This window comes from Mchenga conophoros, linkage group LG7 (assembly GCF_057382185.1).
Source record: "Mchenga conophoros isolate Kocher_MC1m ecotype Shallow Benthic linkage group LG7, M_conophoros_male_GT1.1, whole genome shotgun sequence".
NCBI lineage: Eukaryota > Metazoa > Chordata > Actinopteri > Cichliformes > Cichlidae > Mchenga > Mchenga conophoros.
The window spans coordinates 5,237,577-5,259,343 of record NC_140532.1 but is presented as its reverse complement, the minus strand read 5'-3'; the positions used below and the strand labels follow the sequence as shown (position 1 = coordinate 5,259,343).

At 43.6% G+C, this 21,767-nt stretch overlaps 1 protein-coding gene across 3 annotated transcripts in view; it reads left to right on the top strand.

Moving 5' to 3' along the window:
* The window catches only part of mob2a (MOB kinase activator 2a), a 54,517-nt gene that overhangs the window by 14,078 nt on the left and 18,672 nt on the right, over window positions 1-21,767 (top strand). Inside the window, exon 1 of one of the 3 annotated variants that reach the window (XM_085281690.1) lies at window positions 8,396-9,191. The exons of 1 other annotated variant lie outside the window; for it this stretch is intronic. In XM_085281690.1, coding sequence (XP_085137816.1) covers window positions 9,154-9,191 — 38 coding nt within the window. In that variant the 5' untranslated portion in view covers window positions 8,396-9,153. Of the gene's footprint in view, window positions 1-8,395; window positions 9,192-11,802; window positions 12,156-21,767 lie in introns of those variants that run through there. One more of the 3 variants, XM_085281689.1, reaches the window with a different exon arrangement.

Here is a 21,767-nt window from a genome sequence, read left to right as displayed (position 1 = left end):
AAATTGAGATCTCGATTATTTGACGATATTTATTTAACCCTTTAAGACCTACCATAGAACCAAGTCCGCCAGAGCTTATATATATTTTTTTACATGCTGTAGTGCCATTTTTGGGAGCATTTCAAGTTGCTATACATCAATACAACTGTTATAGCCCATATTTTAATAATATGTATGCATTAAGTCCATAGTAACTACATTAATTACAAAAAAGTGCAATAAACTACAAAAAAATTGAAAATCATTTTTGTTTTGTTTACATATATTTCTACTTGGAGAAATTTAAGAGGTTTATCCCTCAAAACTTTAAATACAAAAAAGTTGCAAAAAATAGTTTCCCACCACAGGAAATTTATTTTGAGCGTCTTCATAGTTTTATTTTGGAGATACAGCAATTTTTATATACTGCAGGAAAAACAAAAAACAATCCTATGATGCAAATTTGCAAAGAAAACAGCAGGTGCATCAAAATAAACTATTTCCAGCAGTGCAATTCGAGTTCTAAGCATCACAGAAACTATTCAGAAAAGTCAAACATGACCAGTATAGGCTTTTAAGGCCTACAAGTAAAGAACTACATTTTCCGCGAAAATGACATTACTTCCGGTTTCAGACAGGAAATGGCGGACATGCGATAGTTTGTGTTTCCGTCGTTTTCATTGTGGGAAGTGTTACGAACAGCTGATCTGATCGGCAAAGCTGTTTCTGGAATATTATGTTTTTGTTCCTGCAAACGCTTTTTATGCAATTTTTGCAAAGCTTTATGTGGAAGGAAACCGTGACCGAGGACAAGCTGATGGCATCAGATGTAAGTACAACTCCTCTGGTTTCATATGCAAAACTAATTATTGCGCTAGCTTACGCGGTTCCGGTTCTACAGGGATTTAAAGGGTTAACAATAACAATGTATTGGATAATGACTTTAAAAAATAATATAAAATAGTGTGCAAATACTGATAACAGTGCAAATGTTTGCAATATAAAAAATAAATGAAAAATGTAAACATCTATGTTTAGTGAACTTTGCAGTGTTGCTCTGTGGTGCAGCTATGACACCATAGCAAAGTTTACACACTATGTCTAATTGAGCCCAGTTCTGACTCCGCGAACCCATAATGTTTCCACACCACTGAAGTTTTTTTTTACCTCTTTTCAACCAACGGCAGTCACTCTCCTCTCGAAATAACTTCTGCTTAGCTTTCCGAGCTTCCCTCGGGTCCTCTTAATTGTTGTGACGCGTGTTCGAGATGCAGAGAAGTGCGCTCGATTTGCCACACGGAGCAGCGCGAGAGTAAAGCATGAGGGAGGGGCTAATAATCGGCTCAGTCATTTGCAATGATCGTTGAAAGCCCAGATCGTAATCGTGATTAAAATTCGATTAATTGAGCAGCCCTACTGTATAATGAATTATTTTGTACCCAGCTGTAATAGAAATATGAGGTAATAAAGGATTTGAAGATAATAATTCTTAAACATGTCACTGATTTTGGACATTTTAGGGCCTCAGTATTAGCAATTTGGCTATCTTTGTTATTTCTTTGAAGCCACAAGTTACCATATTTGGCAAGTTGCAATCATAAGCTGCAGAAACGCGAGGAGTGGGGGATACAGTCTTAAAACTCTGCTTTAGCAGCTTGTAACCACATCACTGGCTTCCATCCACCATTTGCTCTTCCTGTCATACGGAGCGCAACTAACGAGCACCCCAGCGATGCTAGATTGAGTCACAGTTAGTGTTAACACTTGTGTGCTGTTGAAGTAGCTTGCTTTTTTCCAGGTATAGAATCATTATTCAAGGCTGACCTGCTGCTGCTCACTCTTAGACATGTCTGGGCTTGTGTCATTGTTGTGCTCGCTTGGGAATGTAAACACATGGCATCGCTATATCATTGGTATCACGAGGTGGAACCTTTGTTTTATTTTTATTTTTCATCATGTAAAGGCACAGGCGTAATGGACACAAATTGTTTGTTTCCATGGCGCAGGCTGTAAGGGTTTATTTGCTTCAGGGAGCGAGAAAAATGCGAAAAATTAAAGTATTTTGACCTCTGAGGTCTAAACTAACACAAAATGATTGCTCCTGTTCATCAGCAGCGCATTCAATGCACACTGAGAGCTTCCCGACTACTTAAAATGCTGGGATTTGACAGAAGCAGCAGATAGAAATAGAAAAGCGCTATCTATGGCTCTGGAAGAGGCTATATGCGTCGCAGCACTTGTGTGCTGGACATCCGCTCTGTAAGCTGTTTCTCGTCTTAACCTTGGTGTCAGTGTGTCAGGTTGAACATTTGTTTTTTGTGTGGGGAATAAAAGAGTAAGACGCATTCCCCACATCCGTTTCTTCTTGTAGATGAAGTGTAGGTCAGGGGTTTGGTGCGCTCTGGTGAGTTCATGTGTCGCTCAGGGCCATGTACTGTATGCACAGATGGGACATTTCTCACAACCGCTGGGGATTTCACCTCACCGAGTAACCTTGATGACGTGGAAGCTACTGCACTGACTAAACTAGACCGTGCTTCAGAAGGAAATGTTAGTGCTGACTGAATGAAATTAAATCTGCAGTCTTGATTTTGATAAGGTTCTGGGCCTTTATGTTGCAATTTCCCTGTGTTGTTTTCTTTCTTTTTTTGGTCCCTTTGCTTCTCCTTTTTCATGTTGTATTTGGCCTCATTGTAGTTATCCACACTGCCTGCATGTGTGCTTGTTTGATTCAGGGTGTGTGTCCTCACGTACACCTCAATCTTTGCCTGTGTTTGCACATGACCTGTGCGTGTGTGTGTGTTCCTCCATTATCTCCTGCACTGCCCGGCTCTCTCTTCCTCCTCATTGTTCTGCCTCTCTGCCTGTGCTGGGAGTCTGGAACAGGAGCTTGCAGGAAATCTCGTCACTTGTTGTGCAAAAGGGAAAGCAAACAGCGAGATGCACAAACACAGGAAGAGCTGCTTCCCTCACGTGGGCCCCGGCTGGGCATCTGTCGCTCCTTTGCGTTTATCATAACGCAGAAACGTGAGCGGCGTCTCTAACCGCACGTGCCTTTCTTTCCATCTTTCTGTCTCCTCGTCTTAGTCAACTTGTCACTGTCAGTTCCGTCTGTGCAGCTGCATTTCATGCCTGAGTGCTAATAAACAAGAAAGACCAGAAAATAATACATACAATTCATGAACGTGACGATTATCACAAGTGGAATTTGTGTCTTTAAACAACATCTTTGCACTAGCTGCCCGAAAAACTTTAATAACAGACATAAATTCTTCATTGTGGCTCTTCTGTGTTGCTCGGAGCAGATGACCTTGCTTTATTACTTTGTCTAGCCTTACATTACGGCGAACCCTTCACTGGTGCTGGTTTATTGGAGTTATCTATCAGAATATAATTTCTGAATGGTAAATGGCCTGTATTTGTATAGCGCTTTACACGTTCAGTCATCCACCCATTCACACACTGGTGATGGCAGCTACATTGTAGCCACAGCTGCCCTGGGGCGCACTGACGGAGGCGAGGCTGCCGGACACTGGCGCCACCGGGCCCTCTGACCACCACCAGTAGGCAACGGGTGAAGTGTCTTGCCCAAGGACACAACGACTGAGACTGTCTGAGCCGGGGCTCAAACCGGCAACCTTCTGATTACAAGACAAACTGCCAACTCGTGAGCCACAATTGCCCAACAGCTAAAAGGTGAGCAGTTTGCACAGAGGCGTTTGGTCACTGGTCTCCACAGACTGCACAGTAGCTGCAACCTGGACAATGCTAGTCTTCATACAAACACACTGCTGAACATGCCAGCTGTTGCATAACCACTGTCAGGTGTGGGCTACATACTTCAGCACTGTCAGTGTTTCAGTGGGTTTCCAGTGTCGGGCTCAGTTTCCTGGGGAAGGAGTTTTTCGGCATTAGCATAGAGCTGTTTGGGGCTAAACTAGAGATGCTCCATTTGCTCAGCAAACACTTTCTGTGGCATTTTCACACAACCCCGTGGTTGAATAAATTATTTCTGGAATTTGAGTCTAAGTTACACACAGCCTCATTCGTATTACACAGCTCAGTGTTTGGTCACAAAGGGTCACTGTCCAATAGTTAACACTGTACAAACCAGCGTGATGTACACAAAATGTTTGCATGAAGCTTAGTGATGCAGTTGCTGTGCATTATGTTTTAAGTAGAGAATGAAAATTATGAAGTTCAGTATTGCAGTGAAATTAATAAGGGGACAAGAGGCCATAACGGCAACAATTAGGGCATTCATATAGAGCCTGCTGTCAATAAAAATAAATAAATAAAACTAATCAATGTTGCAATAAAGTATAAAAATAACTAAAAAACTATATGTGTACTGTAGTATAGATTTTCCACGTTTTTAATCCATTTTAAATCTTTAGTGCAGAAAAACTTTTAAAGGATGTTTTTGCCACTGTAATCTTAAAATGTTTTTTTTAATTAAAAAAAACAAAAACACACTCACTCACATATTGTGAGCCTCTGATGGAGTCCTGCATTGATCCGGTCCCAGATTTAACAGCCACACCAGTATGTGTGGTCTGGAAAGGTATGGCGTGCGAGTTGACTGCACAGATGACTGCCTCTTTTTGTGATGTAAAATGTGAGATAAGTAAAAATAGCTTTGAATGTTATTTAAATGTGAGTGAAAGAACCCTCTAACAAGGACGTTTATGTTTTGTCTTCAAGTTCAGATGTTACAGCTTGAGTTCATGCTCCTCTATATCTGTTATCGTCTAGACCATCCTTAGCTGGTCCGACCAGTTGGCCAGGCTCCATTTTTCTCTTTCTACAATCATAGGAAGTAAAGCACAGCTGTGGCTCTCTTTTCTAAGAGAAAAGACTAAGAACTTATAGTGATGTCCATAGAATGTGGTTTTAAGCTGTTTTTTAATGCCACAAGAGGGCAGCACATCTACAGGTTACATGACTTTTCACCAGAAAGGAACATGTCTGTGGATAAAAAATGATTACCTGCTAGGAGTTGGGTAACTTCATTTGCTTAATCATTGATTTTTAGCAGGTCATATAAGGTCACTATTTTCCAAGAGATGGTGGAATATGCTCAGTCTCATGTGTGTTGAAGACTGAGAAAAGCGATGAAGATACTCTGGTTGCAGGATAAATGTAGATAAAGTACGAGTTGAGATAACGGAAGGAGAGGAGAGATCCAGTGGGCATGAAATCAGATCTTGTTGTTGCATAATCATGGCTTGCAGGCCTTCCCAGTGTGCACCAGGCTCGATGCAGTCCAGTATCACATGACTGTACCAAGCAGCTGCAGTTTTAAACCAGTGATACCAGTACACCACCAGCCTGAGGCTGATTGGGATCACTAGTTCTGTTCTTATTTGTGCTGAGGCATGTTCTGTTTTTCCCCTAAAACACACACACAAAGTGGGCGGTTCAAGTCCTCATTGTGTCCTCTCATCTGTAGTTTATTCCCATCAGTGTGTAACCATTTTTTTTAACCTGCAAACGTCTTCTGCAGAGTCCTTGCTTCTCATTGGCTCCTGTCATTCATGTCATAACGTCCTGCCTTTCACATATCAGCAATACCATGACACTGAGAGCCCGGATCTTCTTGACATAGCCTTCCTCCGTCATCTGTCTTCTCTTTTTCCCTTTATCTCTAATTCAAAGCCTTTATTCACATGCCAGCAATACCAGACAGCATACCAGTCGTCAGGACATCAGCGGCGGCCCGCACCTCTTCCTGCAGCTTTCCTCCCCTTCCTGCTGTCTTTCTCTCATGACTGTTTCTCAGCTCATGCGTGCCACAGGAATAATGAGAAAGCGTTTACTTTCGCTTGAGCAGTACATTATTTCTTTTTAACAGCAGGTGGCACCAAAGTCCCACCATCCTGAGAAAATAAAATCACCACTGTCTTTTAATTTACTGTGTCACATCTGCCCCTCGTGAATCTATCTTCACAGGCTTTGTGGTGCTACCCATCCTGGTGGCAGAAGCCCAAAAAGGTGGACAAGCAGTTCTCTTGCTTCTGTTTCAGGCCACGATGTGAAAGACAGACACACACAGAAAGACCGACCGCCTCCTGGCGTCACCCAGCCTGGCTGTGTATATATAGGCTCTTTCATACCACACCGCTTGGCTCGGCCCCAGCTCACATATACCTCTGCTGTGCTGTTTTTGTGTGCGTAAACATTTTTGGAGTGTGCCCACTTGTGTTGGAAAGAAAAACAGCATGTGTTTGGTTCTTGGCAGCAAAACCCTATGTACATTAAATTGCATAATACAAACATGGTAGTGGTTTCGTAAGACTTTTTTGGCACTGAAGTAGGGAGTTGTGTGGTTTCTGTCAGTATCACCTCTGTCAGTGCTGGGAAACTTGGAGACTCTAAAGCTGGCCTCTCTTCTTATACATGCACTCAGGTTCCTGGAGCCTTGATATACTGTGTGTGTGTCTGTGTGTGTTTGTGCATTGCGGTCCACCAGAGTATTCCTGGAAAGCTTCAGAGCAGGAGCGAGGGTTGAAGGGGGCAGGGCTATTCCACAGCCACACACCAGCCAATGATGACCGCTTTCTGGAAGCTTCCCTGTCATTAAAAACGAGGCAGAGAAATGAACAGAGAAGGTTTATGGGTATTTTATTTTAACCTCTGTGCCCTCAGAAGCTTCATCTTTTAGACAGGAAAAAAAAAAAGAGAGGGAGAGAGTAAAGGCATTGCTGTTTGGCTGGCAACTTTTATCCTCATTAGTATGCAAGGAGATGCACTTACAGTTCACCACATTGTTGCACAACAAGAATAAGAGTGTAGGGAGGGATGGGCTGGATGGAGAGAAGTGATGCCAGGTGGAGGAAATGGAGGAATCAGCATAAGAATTGCAAAAGAAGAAAGCTCAAATTAACTTAATGAAGGGGCTGCAAACAGAGCAATAAATCAGGGATAGTTGAGGTGCAGGAAGCAGGAAGACTGAATAGGAGGAGCATCAATAAAACCCATGCTAATTGTGCCTCCGTGGTCTGCAGCGTTCACTGCCCCACACCTTTTAAAAGTCACGTTTTCTTGCTGTTGATATTCTCCCTCATACTCCTGCCTCCTGTTGTCTTCCTCCTCCTCTTCTCTACCTCCAGCTGCTGTTGTGCAACTCTGCAGTGACTGATGGAGCAGCTACAGCAGTGCCATTGATCAGCACTTTTGGTGCCAAGCTGCTCTTATTGTAATAAACGACTTGGAGCTATGAAACCAGTCCCGAGTATTTTGCGGCAGCAGAGGAAACACGCACACAAATGCCACACTGCACTTTTGCACTTATATATGATGTAATGCGGAATAAGTTGGATTACTTTTAAACTTAACCGCATGCCTGGATTCATTATTTTGTGCTTCTAATCCCTCAGGACACGTGCACAAAACGTAATGAGATCTTTTATTTTGCTATTAGAGAAATTATTAACCAAGTAACTCAGGATTCTTTAAACCTCCTAGATTAGCTGGGCTTTCCCTGTAATTAAGCTGCTGTTGGAGAATTTAGAGCAAATGTAACATTTCTAAAACCCTAATTTGCCGTTACTGCAACACACAATGCTGTCCTGGATTTTGAGCCTTCATTGCATGTCATCTTCCCCTTCTCAAAGCTTACTCAGCCGTATAAGAAAACCACATCTCCTCTTCGCTTTCTGTGGTCTGGCTGTCTACCAAATTTTAGCTCCATTCTTGCCCTCTTTTCTCCTCTCCAACTCCTCCAAACAGTTTTTTTTTTTTTTTTTTTTTTTTTTTAACAAATCCATTAAAAAGCCAAGCTTGACAAAACAACAGCTTTGCTTTATCTTTGGTTGTAGTCGGTGTACACAGATTATCAGGTGGTGTGAAGATTATCTGCCAGGTGAAAGAGCCCCCCCCCCCCCCCCCCCCGGATGGAAACAGACACACATGGGCCTAGCTTGAGGGGATCCAGTCTCACCTTTATGTCCGCTTAAATTATCCTCCAACTCATTTCATTATCATTTCTAAGGAAGGTGCTGGGAAAAAATGTGGCTATTACTCACTAGCAAGTCAGGATTGATCATTGTGCTCATCTGTACCTAATGCACGGTCAAGAGTTCCTTGGTATAGTAGATGGGGATTAATAGGCATACCCACCCACCCCCTTTTTATCATTACAAACCAACCATGTGATCAGCTGTGATTACCGTAGTTTTTCTTTATTAAACCACATCCTGTTAAAATCTTAATCCAGTGTTTATATGCCAGTAACAAAAGAGCCGAATAGTGCTCCTGGAGTTTAATGTAAAGTGACTATATGCGCGTTAGAAAGCCACAGATACACCTGGAAGGACTACTTTGGATTTAAATGGCATTAATGGATCCTCAGCCCTATTCTTAGCGTCAAATCTGTCTCACCCTTCAGGCGCTGACAAGATCCGTGTTGGGGTGGTGGCGTCTGGTTTGCGTTCAGCCTATATGGAGGAATATAAATGCGTATTTTTAGCTCCGCTGATAGGAAACGCGGTTGAAACATGAGATCCTCCGCGGGACCCTGTGTGGAGAGAAGAAAACTGACTCGCTTCGATCATCATTCTCCATAAAGGGACCTTTTTTGTTTTGTTTTTTAATGTTTTATTGTGTTTAGGGGTCACTTTTATATCGGTTTTATGCCGCCGAGTGGAGCCTGAGGAAGGGATGTAGATGTGGTAATATTGAAAGGATTCAAGTTACATTGCTTTCCTCTCTTTTGGAGTAAAGCGCGGTGGTTTGCGTCAGCGAGGCTGTGGACACAAAGCCGAGCAGTCTCAACCAGACTTCGTGTTAATATCACTAGATTTTTTCCAACTTACACCGACCACATGTCACCGGTACGAGGTCTGGCTTTGTTCTAATCGCAACTCCTGCAGCATGAAGACTCGTTAACCCTGCCCCATGCACGGAAACTAAATCGAGTCGGGAACCAAAGGAGTAGGAGGAGGAAGAAAAGAAGGAGGCGACGGGGTGGAGGACTGGGGAGAGGAACGGTAGAAAGAAACAGTTGTGGAGGAGAGAGGGAGAGGTCTGCAACAAAAAAACGAGAAAAAGGCGTTTGTTTGTTCTGCAGCGGTCCGGAGGGAGACGCGGCGCTGTTCGTTTGTTTCGAGCTGCGACAATAAGAAAGAAACACCATCAATTCTGGATTTCTTTATCCGCTTCCTGTCATCCAGGATGAGATTCAAAAGGAACGGGTCCTATACGTTAAATAGGTAAGAGTGCGGAGCAGTGCTGCCAGCGTGTGTCTGTATGGAGCGCGGGGGGAGACGTGTTGTCATATCCTGAGCTCCTAAATCAGTTCACGTTCTCTCGTAGTGCTCCGAGGTCTCTTTATGGCATCTCTGTAATGTTCTAGAGTAACGCTTCATGTTGCTAACGGAGAGTTTGGCTACTTTTCTACTGCAACATCAGCGATATTGCTGTGGCATTAGCTGCAGCTTGAGTCTTTGAAGGCTTGGTCTCTGCTGGCGTGGACATTAGAGGAAACTTTGTATTTATTTATAATGCACTTACACAATTTGAGTGAGTTTGCCATTTTAATGACAGCCTCAGAGTTGATTACCTTAAAAGCATTGGTTGATCAGACGGCTGTTAAATCCTTTAGTGTGTCAGCTCGTTTAACCGTTGGTGCCCTTTCACCAGCGTGGTACCCATGTGTAATTCAAGTTTCTGTAGCTGGATGGGGAGAAAAACCTGTTGGTCTCGCTTTTTTAGGGGTTGGGCTCTTTCTTTTGTTTTCCCTCTTCTCACTTAGGGAAACTGTGTTTTGTCCCTCTCTCCCTTCTTTATCCTCCCCTCGCTTTCCCCTTCCCAGGAATACCCTTTCTTGAGGTTACATCACCTAGCAACTTTGTATGTAGCGGCATGAATGATGTACCTCTGCCCCCCCCCTCCCCAACCGACCTTGCCTTTGCATGGTTGCAACAGCCTTCATTCATATACCAGTGTTTCAAAACCAATCACGAGTCAGGTCTTTCCACTGCTCATCGGTTCACTTTGTCTCTTTCTCTCTCCTCATCGTTATCAGTCCAAGTCACACGTTTGTACAAAAAAGTTTTTTCTGCTTTCCTCCAAATGAGTCATGCACAGCCCGTGCAACCGTTACTCCGGATGTCTTGATTTTATGGTTGGCTTGACTTATTTGGCAAAAACACACGCAGATGGAGACCCACAAGAAGCTGGTCACATTGTTGAAAGTGACAGTTGATTCAATGGCAGTTTCATTTCTTCCCCTTTCCCCTTGGCACTCCTTTTCCCCTTTGGCTTGTTATAAGATGTAGGACTTTCCGCTGTGCTTTACACACACACACACACACACACACACACACACACACACACACACACCACATCCTGACTCTCAGGTGCTTGGAAACAAAGGGGGCTAACGAGTGCCAACACTCATTTCATCACGCGGTTGAAAATGCGAGTGATATTATCACTGCATACGCGCTCAACCGCTTTCTTTTTTTCACTTAGGAAGTGTGTGTGTGATGTAGTCATGCTCCACATATACTTTCACATCTGTGTGGATGCAGGTGAGAGAGAGAGAGGAATAATTAAGCTATGACAGAGGAGGCCTTAAAGCTGAAGCTCCTGTTAGCACTTCTCCAGGGAGCAGAAGGAAGAAGATGAGGAGGAGGAGAGCTGACGTCATTGCTGCTGCGGTGCTTCTTTGTCATCTTGCATCTCAAAAAGTTGTGCGCAGCAGGGTAAGAATAGGTTAGGCGAGAGAGTCTACAATCACTGCTGGCTTTTTTTGTTCGTTTGTTTTTTGTTTTTTTTCCACATTCATCTCACAGTTCAGAGCTTCTTTGAGAACTCAACGGCAGAAAAAGAGCAAAGCCCCCCTTCGCTGCGGTTACATAACTGCCATCTTCTGAAGGTGACTGTCTCCTGGCTCTGCTATCTCAGTCTTTTTCTTGGCAGGCTGCAGTGATTTGTTTTCACTAAACAGCAGAGTGGATTCGGTCTCTTTGACATTGAAGCGTCAGTATTCACTGGCATAGGCTGCCTTCGTTATGCTCAGTTAATCCTGTGTTTGTCTGGTGTGTCCGGCAGTGTCTGAAGCCTTCGATTTAAGCAGCAGACATTGATCTGTTCTCTGCAGTCCCTTAAAGTGCTTATGTGTGTTTTGAGCAGCGAGGAAGTGAATGATGGGGAGCAAAAGAAGCTGAATGTTTTTATTTGTGTCCTTCTCCTTATTTGCCCGCATCATAACTAGAGTACTCTGCAGTGATTGGCTCACTTCCTGGAGGCTTGTCTCTGCGCTATCCCCTCCCTTACCGTACCTATGCATCATTTATATGAATGAACAGTCACAGGCACTTATATGTGCTCAAAACGCTGTATAACCTTGTGCTGCGTGTTCATTCCCGTGTTCAGTCCTTTCTCGATATTAATGCAAGAGCTGGCAATCACCTTTCTGCAGTTACGATGACGGTGCAAAAATGCGAGTCTGTCAGCTTCCTGAACTCCTCGACTTTCTGCAGAGGTTGGACAGGATTTGACTCAGACTTCGATTTAGTAAACATTGTGTGTTTGGTCTGCGATGGGTGGAGATGGGATGTTTAGCCCTTGTTTAGGATGTATACAGATGTCAAGATTACTGCCTCCCAGGGATTTTCACCCCCCGCTCCCCTGCCCCCCAATGTCCCTCCTTTTTGCTCTACCCTGCAGTCCACCATGTACTGCCCAGCAGTCAGCAGTTTGTTTATGGGACTCTGTTTGCCAAGCTAATCTTCCCGCCTTTCAAGTGTGAGCCAGCAAGTGGGAGGGAGGGAGAGAGGGAGAGAGAGCGAGCGCAAGAGTGTGAAAGTGAAGCAGGCAGTTGCAGTAGTTGGAAAGGAGCGAGAAAGAGAAACCTGCTCAGAGAAGTGCGTCTAGTTTTGTGAATGGTTGTTTGTTTTGAGGTGTTTTTCTCTGCCCGTCCGGCCAGCTTCGTGCGTGACCTGCGTTGAAGTCGAAGGTCTTTGCAGCAGACATATGATTACACTCAGTGCTACGTTGGAGCTGGGAGCAGTTTTCCTGGTGCACCTGTAGCAGAGTTTCAAACGGGAGCAAAAACGGGGAGGTGAAACGGTATATAGGGTGCTGTGGTTTGGAGCATCGTCACCTTGGCTCTGCTTGATCGACTGCTGGATGGGGGTGCTGGTGTGCTGTGACTGCTTCTTCTATAGGTATATTTTACGTGTCGACTCTTGACCTTTCATTCCCCTTTTGTTGTTGTTGTTTCTTGCTGTTGAGAGTATAATTTCTAGCAGTCTTTAAGTTAAACTTCAACTTCTCCATCTGATCCCTCCTCCCGTTTCCTCTCCTGCCCACTCGCTCTCTGTTATTGTGCTGCGGTTTGGGGGAGACTTTTGAGGACACTGCTGCTGTAACAGGCAGATATTCTGCTGTAGTCAGACACACACTGTATCTTGAATTGTGGGGAGGGCAAGAGGAGGGGGGGAGGCACGGAGTTGCAGACAAGGGGATGTCGATGGCTCATAGCCAGGCTCCTATAGCTGAACAGAGAAGCGGAGTGCTAGACTTTGGAGGTTATGGGTTTTGTTTGGAGGGTAGGTTAGAACTGGTTGAAATAAAATGGAATACAGCCAAAAGGTAGCTCGTCAGTCATGCTTGCCCAGCTTCTCCTCTCATCCTGTTGTGTGCCCCTTTGGCTGTGCAACACTGTTTGTTTGTTTTGGACACAGTGTTCCAGCATAAAGGGACAGGGGAACGTTTTTCCTCGTCTTCTGTTTCCCCTGGTGTTTGCAGAACACTGGACTTAACAGACTTTGCTCTTTAAAAGAAAAAAGTAAATGTTCCCAGTTTGTTTTTTTGTCCCCCCCTCCCGCAGATAGACCTAGCACGGCTATGCAGAGCTTTAGTTTTAAAATCTGACTGGCTTACTGGCATGCACGTAGCTGGTTATTGTGCTTGAAAGAGAGGCTAAGATGATATAGGCTCTTGGGCAGTTGGAGCAGAAAGATTCTGGTTCTTCTCTCTTGTGGTTTTAGGGCTAGCCACTCGAAGCGTGCCCCAACTGCTGTATAAAGTCTAAATATAGCTTTCTAGTCTTAAAGGACCATTTTGATGGTGAGGGTAAAATTGTAGCTTTAACACATCCACCACAGCTGGATTCGATTAGGCCTCAGTGGGATTCAGAACTTTGTTTACACTTCATCGCTACTTTTAGCATGAATAACAGCCTGTCGTTTCTGTGTGTGCGTAATGTAAATCTAAAGCTCTGCATGTGTTAAATGCTGTTGGTGAAATGCACACAGAAGCCTGGTAAAGGCAGGGCTTATGCCAGAACTATTTAACTATTCTCCCCCCATCATGGTGAAGGCAGGGGTGGGACCTGATCCTGATGTCTCTTGGGCTCATTAAGCCAAAATGGGCTCTCAGGTCTATTTTTAGCTCTTCTCTTCCTTTGCGACTTCATCAGCCAATCAGATGTCTTGGCAGTGATGTTATATTTCTTGATTAATGTGTGTTTTAGGAGGCACACCCATCTGAACGGGTCCTCGTTGACCTCGACTCGAGGCAGCCCTGGGTCCGCTGGGCTCCGGTGTTTAAGCTTTCAACGGTAGCATTGTGTGAAGTAGAAAACGCCTGCCAGCACTCCAACAATCACTGTCAACTCCAATGTCGATCATGTCATTTAGAACAAAGCCATCTGAAACGTCTGTCGTCGTATGACGCAAGTAAAATAAAACTGACTTGGCTTTAATTACTTGGCCGTTGTATTATGTTTCTGTCCAGTCAGTAGCTTTGATTTTTATACATAGGCAAAATCGGGGGAGGAAACATGTGTATAGGAAAGATAAAAATTGCTTTCAAGTCTAAAATATGCAAGTGGCATCATTCTAATGGCCAGCAGGGGGCAGAATTCAGGGGTATAGAATTCTACATGGACATAAACCGTATTACCTCTGGAAATGTTATCCAAATAACTTAACCGATAAAGCAGGGACTGCAGTCACTTTGCTGTGAGAGTGCTGATACATTTAGCCAATATAATATAATACTTTAATTTGAATGATGAAATATCTGAAAATTAACTGCAAACGTATTATTAGAAGCATATTGTTCAATCACATATATGTAGTGTACTATATCCTAGTGTTTTTGTTTTAATTGAAATTTAACCCTTTTATTACCGATACATTAAAGACAGGAAGCTAACACGGTCACGTCTACATGTTCGTGCCACTGTTTTAATCTTGCGTGCTTCATTTCTTTCTTTCTGTTGGTAGATTGTCTCGTCTAACCAAGGGAGCAGAAAATACTTCTTATTCTTGCTGAGCGTGACTGTCCTGATGAGTTTCGATTAAATAGCTGAATTAAAATGGTTTCAGTCTCGTTGGCGGTTATCTAAGGAACCCCTCACTAAGATCTTTATGTATTGTAACGTGTAGAAACCATTCTCGTGCTCTCACATACTCTTTGCACCCACAAACTCACAAGAATTGATTTTTCCAGGGTCTCTTCCAACGCAACACTCCTGAGGCAACTACTGCTGTTGGAGTTGAATCCAAGGTCAGGGTTTCATTCAGTTTTTGAATGTCAGAGTTGTGGTCGTCAGACCTCTCTACACAATTACAGCATGAAACAAAGAGAAAATTTCAGTTTTGGCAGCATTTTGTGGTTCAGCGTTTCTCTACCCGTAAGACATGTTGCTGACACGTCGCTGGAAAGCGGCTGCAGTCAGACTGTAAGGCTCCATCACATGACAAAGCTTGTGTATGTTTGCTTGCAGTGGGTCACTTGGTTAGTTTTATAATGTGCGGTGTAGAACAATAGCTGTGTGTCGTACTAGCAGAGCAGACCATACTGGATGCCATGTGTCTCTCATTAGGCTGTCTTTGGCAGACCGGGCTGCTGTCACAGAGCTGAGCTCAACAAGAACACCATTCTCCACCAACAAGCCCCGCGATCCTTCCCCTCAGCCCAGCGGGCTCCCTTATTCTGTGGCTCACGGTCGCTCAGATTGATTGGAAATGCTAAAATTTTTCAGGAAAGTTTGTTGAAACGACTAATGCCTAGGCATGCCATATAACCATTATCTATTCAATTCCTGGAAAAAGTGAATGGAATTATTTCCTGTGGCTTTGTGTTGTACAATAGGCAGCATTTATCATTCCAACTTGAGAAAAAGGCTTACACATCAAATCAAACTGTAAGATCAGCCTTTACATTTTAGATAAGGGCTGTAATATGTAGTCGTTTCTTCTTTTTTTTTAAAATCTGTTGTCCTTGTAACCCGACTAGTGTTTGTCATAAACTACTCCACCCAAATAAATGAGCCATAGAGTTGAAAGTCAACCAGCAGGATTTTGCAAATCTTAATTCTCACATATATTAGACACTCCCTGACTGGCTGCAAAAAGGCAAATGCCTGCAGTCAGACCGTGCCCTCGTTAAACCTGGTGAATTTGTAAATCGATCTTTATCTGGCCTCAGAACACTGCTGGTTGTAGGGCTGGGCTATATCATACCATTCACGGTAATACCGGTGTAGTTTTGGGCAACGATAGGAAAATGAAATATCGCGATAGAATATGGGTAAAACGCACATGCGCAGTGCCTTTGTTTACATACGCACATGGCGGCGACGCAGAATGAGAAGCGCGAAAGCGGATCGTTGAATGAAACGGACGAACCAGAACTGGTTTGTAAAAATGCTGCAACTTCAGTGGTGTGGGACTGGTTTAGCTTTCGTCCGTCAGATAAACAACAAAGCACTATTTATGGTAGCGCATGCTAGCGGGCCGTCGTTATTACCGTGTTTTTTGGAAAATGCGGCGCACTTAAAATCCATCCTTTGATTTTTCTGAAAATCGACAGTGCCTCTTATAATCCCGTGTGCCTTATGTATGAATTCTGGTTGTGTTTACTGACCTCGAAATGATTTTATGTACACGGCGCTCGAAAATCTGTCAAATGTTTCAGTGCGACTTTGCTAAGCTACGAAGCCGCGCCGCTTGATGGATTGTCGGAGCGTTACGGCTATCGTAGGCAGGAGCCTGGCGGAGTGATACGTACTGTGCTTCAACATAATATTACAGTATTGTGTGTGTATAACCTCTTTTTAAGTTTTGTGGATATTATACATGGTTATGCTGAGGATATGTCGGCCAGTTTCCACTGGAAACGCCTTTTGGTTAAACTGTCAGCGAGGAATTTGCTTGTTTAAGTGAAAATACATTGATGGGTTTTTTGCACTAATAAAGTTGAGGAGTTGTAAAGTATTTTGTCTAGTGTCAATTATATCGTCAGTTATATCGTTATCGCAAATTTTCAAATGTATATCGTGATAAATATTTTTGGTCACATCGTCCTGCTCTACTTGGTTGGTTTTGTAATGTGTGATGAAAATGAAGGCGTGTTGAATAACTGTCAGATTGTTTATTGAACTCAGCTGAAGGAGGAGGAGGAAAAACAGCTTCATCAAAAGCATGGCTTTACCAGTTTGATCTTCTCTCCAAACTGGTTCTTCAGTGATGAAACCATGACTCAGTGCCAGACAGTCCCTTTGTCTGTGTCACTGAAGTTGTTGCGATCTCCTGGGAATAATCAGTGCATTAGAAACACAGTAAGGGATTGTGGTACAATATCATCCATGTCTAAGGTGCCCAGAAGAAATAATCCAAACAGGTCAAAAATCCCCCCCAAAAAATTCCAGTGCCTCCTGTAGCTTCTAGTCCTGATGAGTCAAATAAAAAATATGAATACTGTTAACGGGAACAAGTAAAAATCAATTTAAATGACAAACAGCCACTGCACAACTGGAAAAAGCATATTGTTTTTTTTCTGTTTGTTTCTCACTAGTTTGAGGCTTTCCTCTGCACATGCCCAGTAGGAGACGTCTTATCACCCAGCATCTTAATGTGGAAAGAGATATTTGAAGAAATGAGGCATAAAGGGGTATCTAAACAAGGACATCTGCTTTTTAATGAGTTCTTCTGGGCTTAATTTCCTGACGGTGTAACCTGACGTCCTCCATATAAACATAACTACACATCGTATTGACGCAGAATCCATTTTTTGCGGTTGGCCCGTTCAGCACCGTTGATGAGAGAATAACTGTCATCATTTCAGTATAAGCATGCATAAATGTCAGTAAATTCTTGGAAAGAAAATGCAAAATGTGCTAAGAAGTAAAAAAAAAAAAAAAATTTAAGGGACAAACATATTTGTTCCTGGAACAAATAAACTGAACACAACAAGATTGGGGTGATGTCAGCCAGTTACCTAGGTTACGCTGTACATTCACCACAAAAGTCTAAATCTGCCGTTAGTCAGTTCACATGTTAAGCAAGCTCTGTCCATCTTGCCTTAACTGACTGTCCTCTACGTTCACCTGCCCTCTAGTCACTGCAGAGGGCAGAGCCTCACACAAGAGGCTGGTTGCATAACACAGTCTGTGTGTGTGTGTTTCAGAAGCAGCCCTGTTCTGCTGGCTCAGGAGGAGTACAAAGAGATGGCCTTGCACTAACCTCACCTCCGCATTTAGATTCTCTCAGTCAGCAGCACACATGCTTAAATCAAAAACTATTCGACCACTTCGCAGGTTTTTTGTTTCTGAAGTATCCTTTTCCAGTTTGTGGCAGCGAAACAATAACAAGGTGAAGACGGTACTCTCCACGTTACCTATCAGTGCAGTTTAGACAAATGTTACTCAAGAGTGTTTGTGTGTGTGGCAGCAGGTGCCCTGTAGGCATCGGAAAACGTGTTACAGCTGCATGGTGGCTCAATTGGCAAGTGGATAATGGCTTCATTGTGTTGGCTCAGTTTCTCGGTTGGTCAGGTGGCAGGAAAGGGGCGAGACAAATTTCACTACCAAAACAACGTGTCTGGAGGCTTTGTACAGGCTGTAAAGGTGGCGGGTTGTTGCAGAAGCAGCCCACGTCTTGTGTGTTTAGCCTCTGGCAACAACAGACCCATTTGAGTGGAGAGGGGAAGTGCCTGGGCGTCTCATTTCCTGTTTGTCAAGCTTGTCCCATGCAGTTGTGAAAAGGGAGGGGTGGTCTGGTTCTGTCTAATTGAACACTGAATTTGGTGGTCAGTAGGTAAGACATCCTTGTTTGTACTATTAAAAATAAAAAATAAAATGCAGTCACATGCATGGCTGCGTAATTGGCTCTATGCTGCAGTGCCTCTGGAGGCTGAGTCTCCTCATTTGTTTCAATTAACTGCTATCTGACATGTCGCTGTTACCAAAGAGAGAAGACGAGGAAAAATAAGCTTTATTAAGATTTTAATTTCACACCTTAAAATCAAAGCATCGTAGGACGACTCCTACGCTCAGACGTAGGAGTCGTCCACAGAGATTGATTATTGGACAATCAGAGGGTGGAAACTGTGGCTCCCGAGAAAGCAGTGGTGCTGCAGAGTGCTGACTCCAGTTTGTTCTGAGGCAGCATTCATTTAAAGGTTGTGTGCCAAACAAGCACTCACCTCAGATGCCCTTTTTGTAGCCATAAAGCTCTTCTGCTTGTGATGAGCACAATGCCACCAAGACGCACACAGAGTCTTTTGTGAAGTCTTTTGTGTTGCGGACAGATGTGCTTACTTCACTGGCAACCAGCCCATCCCCCACGGTGAGAGATGATGTCACTGCATAAGCTCATCTTCCCAGGTGGTAGATGGATCCTCCCCTGTTTACAGCCAATCAGAGGCTTGTTTACACCTGAGTCCCCTGGCACGGAGACGAACAGACACACTTTCTTACGTGGCTCTGTAGTCATCTGCTGATCTCATCTCACCGAAAAGGTGAAATTAGTCTCAAATGCGTCTCACCACAGCTCATCCTTTCACTTGTATTCTGCGGAGGAAAACCCAAATATTACTGCTCATCAGTGAAACGGCTCCATTAGCATCTATTGATTTGACCTGTCCTGTGTCTTCTTTCCTTCAATCTCTTTTCTTTCCTTGTTCTTATACTGGCAGCAGCTGCCTATGCCCACATCCTTCTCTTTTTCATTGACGTGCCACGAGGATGCTGAATGGAAAAAGGGGAGATCAATCTTTATGTACACTTGCTTTCAGTGCGTCAGTGTTTGTGTAGCTCAGTAAGATTACGTACATGTATTACTCTGCAAACACAGGACATGTCACGGAGGTTTTTTGCTATATCTGAAGTCGTCTGTGAATTGCCCTCAAATAGCAAAACATGAGTAGCTTTGTATTTCTGTAACATTTGCTGCCTTTCTTTCCCCTCCTAAATCCTCCTGTCCTCTCCTTTACCAAGGCTGCCTCCTCGCTACCATCACACTAACATGTGCGCACTGTCTTTTTCCTCTTGATTAGCCACCAGGGATGGGCATTTACAGACATGGCTGCGTGATCTTCTGTCACTGCGAATCATCGTAACAAAGGTCTTTGGGTTGGACGCGGTTACATTCTAAACAAAGTGCAGCTCGGTCCGAGTCTTTCCGAGCTTCTGCAGTTTAGTCTCAGAGCTGTTGTTGTTATGATTGGGTGTCCGTAAAAGGCGTTGCTGGTGGTTAAAACCTCCCTGCCTTCTTTCCAAGTATCTTCCTTGGAGAGATCAGACTTCCTCTCTGGGCAGCAGAGCTGTTGCACAAACACAGTCACATGTTACAACGCTGTCTGTACACCTCTAAGCCGATTAGATGTTAAAATGCGCACATCAAAGGTTTAAAATTGCTCATATTTTCCAGCCGCCTCGTTTTTGCTTTGTAAATTTGTTGGCTTCTTTGAGTCACATGCTTCTTTTCACCTTTTTGTGAGCTCCTGGGTGTGACTGCTTCCTGCAGCTTCATCACTCCCACAATTAATCGGGCTTACACAATGGACCAGAGTTTCCTCTGCTATCAGATGGTGAAGAGATCTCGTCTAGTCATCAAGGAGGTGGATGTTGTCTCGTTTTCTTCTTTCTTTCTTTTTGTGCTTGTCCTCTCAGAGCTTTTTGGTTAGATTAATAAACTTCCTCTCTGCTTAAGAGTCTGTTTATCCTTTGTTTTTGATGTTGTACCCATATCCCTGAGTTATTAGGGATATGAATTATTACCCTTGGCCTCCTCATTTGACCCAGCAACTGTTTTGATAATCAGAGCAGCAGATGTGAGTTGGCTGATTTAAAGCCAGCCCGGCTCTCGGGGGCTTGTTGTGACTACGACATGTCAACTATTGTACAACACGCACTCTAGCTAATGGATGTGTAACAGTCTGTGGAGACAAGTGTTGGAAGAGCATTTCTCAAAGTGCTCATGTTACTTACTGAGCTGAATGTTGAAAACAAAGAAAGAGGAGCGATCCTTTCAAATGGACGCCTCAGACACTCGGCAGTCGCACTACCTGCAAACCTGCCTTACAGATGGGTTAAATGGTTCATTTCAGACAGTGGATCACAAACTGAGAGGCAGCCCAAAAAAACAACTTACAAGAACTTTTTGAGTTTATGTAACATTCATGGGTTCACTTGAAGTAGTATTTTACCCCTGAAAACCCCACTATTGTCTATAGAAACTTTACATTATAATAACAAATGTTTAAATGCATATATACATATAAATTGTCAAGAAAATGGACCAGTGTGAGAGCCCAGTGGGCAGGGGGCAAAGCACAGATAAGTATGACTTGTTCACTATTTATTGGTGGCTACAGTTTACCAAGTTTAGAGCAGGCCTGCTATCTCCACGGCCCCCGGGTTAAAGACCAGAAGGACATTGGCCAGGCTGGAGAAAAAAGCAAATGAAACGGCAACATACCAGACAGTCTGACGGAGGAAATTGAGATCTTTCCTCTGGGAAATAGGAAGGGTTTGGGGGGGAAACCCTTCATCTCTCGTCTCTGTTTGTGTCTGTGTTTCTCTCACAGGTTGGGGAGGATGCAGTGATATACAGTATACCTAGAAAGAGATGTCTGTCTGTGTACGTGTGCATTAACAGGCAGACTAATGCGATATGGCATTGGATTTTTAACAGCAATACAGATCTCATCAGCTGGTTTTTAAGGCATTGTTGTTAGTGTCGTTTGAAATTTCTCTTAGGTATGGCACTGTGCCATACCTGTCTTTTATGTAGTTCAGGTTTCGAGCGTTTGTCACATTTACCTTTCCCACGTTTCATCACTTCAAAAATTGATGATATAAAATATGTCAACCCAGACACTGAAGCAAACGGGCTGCTCTGCATCAGTAAGTCACTCATTCCTCGTCGTCATCTAGTTTTCACTCTGAAACCCAATTACTTGAGCTTAAATGTCCATTTTAAGGGAACATTCTGTGCTTTCAGTCAGTATGTGGTGGTGCGAGTCTGTTCCTGGAAGCGCTATAGGATACTTGCATCCACATTCCCCTCAATAGGAAATGTGTGTCTAAATACCCTTACTTAGGAGTTAATGACCTGGATCAGAGCAGACATGCACAGCCCTGCAGCAAAAAGCAGAAGGCTACCCAAACTGTGCAGAAACCCCACACTCTGCTCTTTACCCCGTGCATCATTTTTACTTTTAAGAGTCACCAACAGTTTCTTCACTGCTTTGCGATATTTCTTTTCATTTTGTTTTGCCAAAGCCTGTTTCTACTTTGTTTCTTTTTTTTAAGGTCCATTCTAGCAGTTTCATCTCATTTTGTTGTTTTTTTGTTGTTATTTTTTTTTTCTCTTGGAACCCTGAAAAGAGAGCTCTGTTCACCCCAAAGCCCCGTGGTCTACCCAATCATACTCCACCCTTCACACATACATCCTGTGCAAACATGGGCGTCACCTCCATCTTATTTCCCACAACCTCCTCTTTCCATGATGCTCTTTCTTCTCCATCCTTCCCCCTTCCAC